General features: G+C 66.2%; 1 protein-coding gene across 1 annotated transcript; it reads left to right on the top strand.

The window, feature by feature from the left end:
• Positions 1-427: 427 nt before the first annotated feature.
• On the top strand, positions 428-4,082 carry LOC122913718. The gene is made up of 5 exons (XM_044260357.1): positions 428-541; positions 690-805; positions 2,692-2,821; positions 3,301-3,429; positions 3,513-4,082. The coding sequence occupies exons 1-5, from the start codon at positions 428-430 to the stop codon at positions 4,065-4,067; spliced, it is 1,044 nt and encodes a 347-aa protein (XP_044116292.1). The 3' UTR covers positions 4,068-4,082.
• Positions 4,083-5,418: the final 1,336 nt, after the last annotated feature.

Genomic DNA, 5,418 nt, shown 5'->3' with positions numbered 1-5,418 from the left:
GAATTTGGGGAGACTAGAGGGAATACTCAGGGGCGGTGAGGGACCCCCGTGCCGAGGTACCGCGGTGTCGGAAGGAAGGTTCAGAAGGAAGAGCCTTCCCACAGGTCCCAGGCACAGAGTCCCCGGTGCTGCCTTGCGAGCACAGGAGGACTTCGGGGCCTCTCGCTGTGCCTCGAGCCCAGCCCCGGATCCCACCGTGCGTCCCCAAATGGTGCCCAGTCGGTCGTGCTGTGCCCCCCGCAGTGGCCGCGAGGTGGCGGTGCGGACCGCCCGAAGGCTGCCGAGGCCGGGGTCTGCGGAAGGCGAGCCGTGGCGGTCCGCACCACCCTGACTTAGGAGTCTGCCGATAGCAAAGTCTGGGGGTTTTGCACAGGAAATCTGGGGGTTCACCATGAGAAAGCCTGGGGTGTCAGGGGTGGTGGGCGGCATGCGGCACTCTGCCGTGGTGTCCAAGGAGCAGAAAGTCTGCCCGCGGACCTCGGGGGACTCCAGCTCCCCTGTCTACACGGACTCTGCCCACGGTGCCAAAACCCTAGACTTGGTGGGCAAACCCTGGGGACCGCGCAGGTTTTTTCTGGGGGGACCTGGGGGGACCTGACACTCCCCAGAAAGGCCCAGGTGGTTCCCCCAGGGACGGACTGGCCAAGGGTAGGGCTCGGGTATCTTGGCGCTCTCGTGTCTTTGTTCAGTTCCCGAGCCGGCAGTGCCCCAGGGGGGCGGCTCTGCGGGATGCTTGTCACCAGACCGTGCCTGTGAGCCCTGGAACCTGGCGGGTGCGCCTTGTGCGGGTGACGGGAACACAGAGGTCAGCGGACATGGAGCACCCACCCGGCGGGACGCCTGTCCTGTGGCAGCCACTCTCCCCCCAACACAACCACTGTCCAGCGGAGGGTGTTCGAGCCGAGATCCCCACACACCCTGACTCACCGAGACCCCAGGGAGCTTCCCAGGGCCCAAACTGTGCCCTCATTCCCCACCCTCACCCCCTGTGACTGCTCCCCGTGGACTCCCAGGGCCCTAGGGGGAGTGTGGGGTCTCAGCCATGGTGGGGGGCAGAGGGGGCTCTGAGTCCTGCCCAAGCCCCCGAGCCAGCGTCCAGACCCCCGTGGGGAGCAGAGTGCGTTGGCTGCAGGCAGGCTGGATGGGAGGGGTGTGCATGGGCCGCCCTGAGGGGACCCGGCTGCTCTGACTTGAGGGGAGGGGAACGTGTGGGGACAATGCCAGGCCCTGTCTACGGGGTGCCAGTGCAGGGGTGTGGAGAATGCCGTCTTTGGAGAATTCTGGGATGGGTGAGGAACGTGCGCTGGACCGGTCTGGGGCGGAGGTGGACCTTGCGGTGGCCCCGAACACGGTCCCTACTCTGATTGGCTGGCAGGGCAGGGGCGGGAATTCGGGGCGGGGCCACCCCAGTTAGAAAAAGCCCGGGCTAGGGCCGGAGAGCAGGGTGTGGGAGGGGGTGGTGGGTGGGGTGGGATGGGGGGGTTTGGGGGAAACTGGGGAAGCGGGGGTGCCGAGGGGTAACCAGGGAAGCGTGGGGTACCGGGGGCAACCAGGGGAAGATGGGGAAAGGGTGTAGGGGAGCTTGAGTGGGCCAAGGATCACCTTGGAAATCTGGAGTCTGGCAGGAGTGGCCGAGGGTTGAGGGACCGGCTTGGGCAGGGCTGGTGGGCACCTGGCGGGAGTGTGGCGTGGGGTCCCAGGTGTCTTGGGGTCTGGGTGACATCGGCGTGGCATGCAGTGGGCCCAAGCTGGGTGCGTAGAGGGAAGAGGGGGGAGCCAGACATTCATCCCGGTCAGTTTTGGTTTTAGGTCGTGGCGGCTGGTGGACAAGGGGAGCTGGCGAGGGGTTCGCCCGGGACCTGGGGCAGTTGGGCTGTAGCTGGTAGCCATGGGTAAGTGAGGACAGCGGTCTGCCGGCCAGGCGAGTCCCCTCTCCTCCCTGGGCCTTGCTTTGCTGGCCTTCTGCAAGCAGGAGGTGGCAGGGAGCAAGGAGCAGTGAGGGGACGCGGCTGGCCTCCCGGCGGACCGGCAGGACGAAGGCGGGCGGTCAGGACAGGGGACATCGTCTCAGGGGGAGCTGAGACTGTGCAGGCTGGGGGGCCGTGCGCCCTTCCCAGGTAGAGCGAGCATTTCAGGAGCGCAGGCGGGAGACGAGGCTGGGCTGCCAGCAAGGGAGGGACAGGTCGCCGAGGGGGTCCAGCTTGCAGGGGGCCCAGGCCCGGGGCGGACAGGATGAGGTGGGGGTTCAGGACACAGCAGGGTCCCCAGCCGTCACTACATCTCACCCACTGAAATTCATTTAGGAGAAGGTATAGGAGCGGCTCCAGCACGGGCCTCCCAAGGCCCATGTCGGAGCCTCGAGGGCAGGAGAGCGGGAACTAAGGAGCAGTGCGCGGGGAGACCCGCAGAGGGACGTCACCCGGAGGGAGCGGCAGCTGCCGGTTTGGGCTCCAAGGACATTTCTGCAGCAAGGAGGCTGCTGTGGGCCCTGCCTGCAGATGACCGTTCCCACGTGGCACTGCGACCCGGGTGCCGAGCGGAGAGGTGACATCATGCCCTCCCCGCACAGCCCCTGGGTCTGGCATGACAGACAGACATTATCCAGGGGAGTCAAGGGCACTGGCGAGGCCGGACTAGGTGAGAAGGTTGGGGCGGAGTGAGTGTGAGCTCTGGTGGGGGGTCGGGGCGCAGGCAGGGGAAGCGCAGGAGCCTGGCGGCAGCCGGAGGAGGCACTGGCCTCCAGAGCCCGAGGCCAAGGCGGGCCTCTGCGGGCAACGACGGAGCAGGGATCGGTGCCTCCCGGCTCAGACTGCAGACGAGGGTGAGTGCCCAGCCCCCTGGCACACCTGACACCCCCTGCCCAGCTCTCTGTGCCCACTCACCGCCTTGTTCTCCTGCCCACAGCCAGGTCTCCAGGACGGGTGACGTGCCCTCCAGCCACCGAAGGCCGGCGGGAGGCTGCGCTCGGAGGGACATGACATGGTCTGGTGTGACGGTGAGGAGGGACGTGATGCCGTCTGGCCTTCCTGGTAAGCGTGGGGGTGAGACACGGCCCCTCCGGGCCCGCCGGCCCGCATAGCGTCCCTCACGAGCCCTCTTTCTCCCACAGAACATTCTAGGCTGGCCCGCGGGTGTCAGAACACCTATAGGTCTCACTCCTTGGCCTTCCCGGAGGAGTCCACACACTGCTGCTCTCTGGACCTCTAGAACCCTCACATCGACAAGGTGAGGAGGGGCCCGGCGTCTGCGGGGAGCGGGCCCGGGCGCAGGGGCTGGGCTCTGAGTCTCTCCCGCCCGCAGAAATGGTGCTACCCAGCTCATGCCTGGGCCTTGGAACCGGGACTTCTTCAAGTCCTTCTAGCTCTGACTCGAGAACATGCTGCATTCTGGAACCACTTCACGACCCGACTCAGGAATCGGCTCCGGAAGGTGAGCGCGGGCCCCTGTTCCAGAAGCTTCCCTGGCCGCCCTGCGCGGCCCCCACACAGTTGCTTGTCGCTCCGTCTCTGCAGGTGAAGCTCAAGGAGCAAGAGCAGCCAGACAGCACCACCGTCGGCACGAGCCCGCGGCGACCGTCACCCCCCGCCTGGCAGCGTCATCTCTGTGGCCACCCTGCCGTGGCCGGGCCACCACCAGCCGCCACGCCCCAACGCCCCTCACCCTCCTTCTCTTCTTCCTTTCCTCTGTTCTCTCATTTCTTTTCTTTGCTTTCCTTTGTGCCCGGGACACGCAAAGCCGCCATGACTCTGTTTCCCCGTCCCTTCCGTACTCAATTTGCACTAAGTCGTTTGCACTGGTTTGGAGTCATGGAACCGGCCTCGAGTCCCCGAGCGAGTGTGCCAACTGCTGAGTGTGCTGGCCTCTGCGGCCCGCCCCGCGCCCGGCACCCTCCTGCCGTCCACCTCGGGGGGCTGCCTGGGTGCGGTCGTGTGTGGGAGGCCCCAACCCCCCCTCGCCTGGTCTGCAAGCCCCTGGCACGGAGTGACCTCATGCAGCTCCGTGGTAGAGCCCCTCGCCTGTGCCCCTCCCCACCAGGGCTTCACCAGAAGCCTTGGCCTCATCAATAAATACAGTTACAGCAATTTGTCTCAGGGACTCTGGAATCCGAGCTGTTTGCCTGGGGGTGGGGGGCGCCTTGGGCTGGGGGAGGTGGGCACGGGGTGGGGGAGAGTACGCACAGGGTGGGGCACATGAAAAAGGCACATGGGGAACAAGAATGGGAAGGGCGGAAGGTGGGAGGGACACGGGACAGAGCGGGAGTCCCAAGGATGAGGTGAGGGAGGCACAGAGTGGGAGGGGATACGGTGAGTGCACATGGGCTGAGAAGCCCTTGTGGCCTATGGCCGAGGAGGATATCATGGGGGGGCAGGGAAGGGCATAGGACAGGGAGGGGCCTGTGGGGTGGGGTGACAGAGGGATGGAGCCATGGGGTGAGGCCCAGGGAGGGGTCTGTGGGGCCAGGGCCCCTGCAGGGAAGGGAGGGGGTGGGGTGGCTGAGGGAGTTCTCAGCAATGGGAGAGAAGCCAGACAACACCAAGGCTCCCTCAGCTCGGTCCTGCCCCTCTAACTGGCTTAGGGATGACACCCCTGGGCCTCCCTGCGCCCCGGACCCCAGACCCGTGGTCTAGGGGATACCTTTGCAGAATCACGCCAGGGGAGTGGGCTTGCCATGTGAGAGGGCCTACAGCCCAGGCCAGGAGGGCTGGAGGCTGCTGTCTGGAGGGGCGGGCAGGGCTGAAGCCCCAGAGAAGGGCAGCGGGGGAGGGGACACGACCTGCTGGGGTAGGGCCGCCTTGGCTTGCAAGTGAAGCCCCAGGAGCTTGGGGTTGGAGTCCCTTTCCGGGATAGCAGCCAGTCAGGGACCCCAAGCTCATAGCCCCGTGGCTCTGGGCCTGTAGATGCTGGGAGCGTGTGGGAGCAGCTTGTGGAAATGAAACTGGGGTCCACGGCCCCTTCCCCAGCCAGCTGACGAAGACCAGATGGCAAAGGCCCGAGAACCCCGCCCCCATGAGGAGGTCTTCCCTGGGCCCCCTGACTTTTTGCCCGTGGCGCCGCCCCACACGCTCCCCTCCAGCCTCTCCACTTCCTCGCATGTCTGGGACCCCCACTCCTCCCACCAGACCCGTCTTGGGGACCAAGAGCAGGGCTCCCCGGCCTTCTGGTACGCCACATTAGGCGGGTGGATGCTAGGGAGCAAGGCGGCAGACGGAGCCTTGCGTGGGGCCCTCCGGTCTCCCCAACCCCTCCACCAGCCCCCGAGGCACCCCGGGGCTGTGGGCAGCGCTCAGGGACATGCGGCTGCGGTGGTCTCCAGGTCCCCTGGCCCATGAGATGAAGGAACCCGTCTCTTAGGTGTCGAGTGCGGTCTGTAAACGGCCATTAGTATAAACAGCTCTTTCTGCTGGAGCTCTGTGCACC

The sequence above is a fragment of the Neovison vison genome, chromosome 7 (assembly GCF_020171115.1).
Source record: "Neovison vison isolate M4711 chromosome 7, ASM_NN_V1, whole genome shotgun sequence".
Classification (NCBI taxonomy): Eukaryota; Metazoa; Chordata; class Mammalia; order Carnivora; family Mustelidae; genus Neogale; species Neogale vison.
The sequence above is the reverse complement of the archived record's forward strand: the minus strand, read 5'-3'. Positions and strand labels throughout refer to the sequence as shown.

Excerpts from the sequence above, each read along its gene's own strand:
- LOC122913718 (XM_044260357.1), top strand. The coding sequence starts at position 428 with ATGCGGCACTCTGCCGTGGTGTCCAAGGAGCAGAAAGTCTGCCCGCGG. Across the intron at positions 2,822-3,300 it reads GGCTCAGACTGCAGACGAGG|AAATGGTGCTACCCAGCTCA; the intron begins GTGAGTGCCCAG and ends TCCCGCCCGCAG. Across the intron at positions 3,430-3,512 it reads TCAGGAATCGGCTCCGGAAG|GTGAAGCTCAAGGAGCAAGA; the intron begins GTGAGCGCGGGC and ends CCGTCTCTGCAG.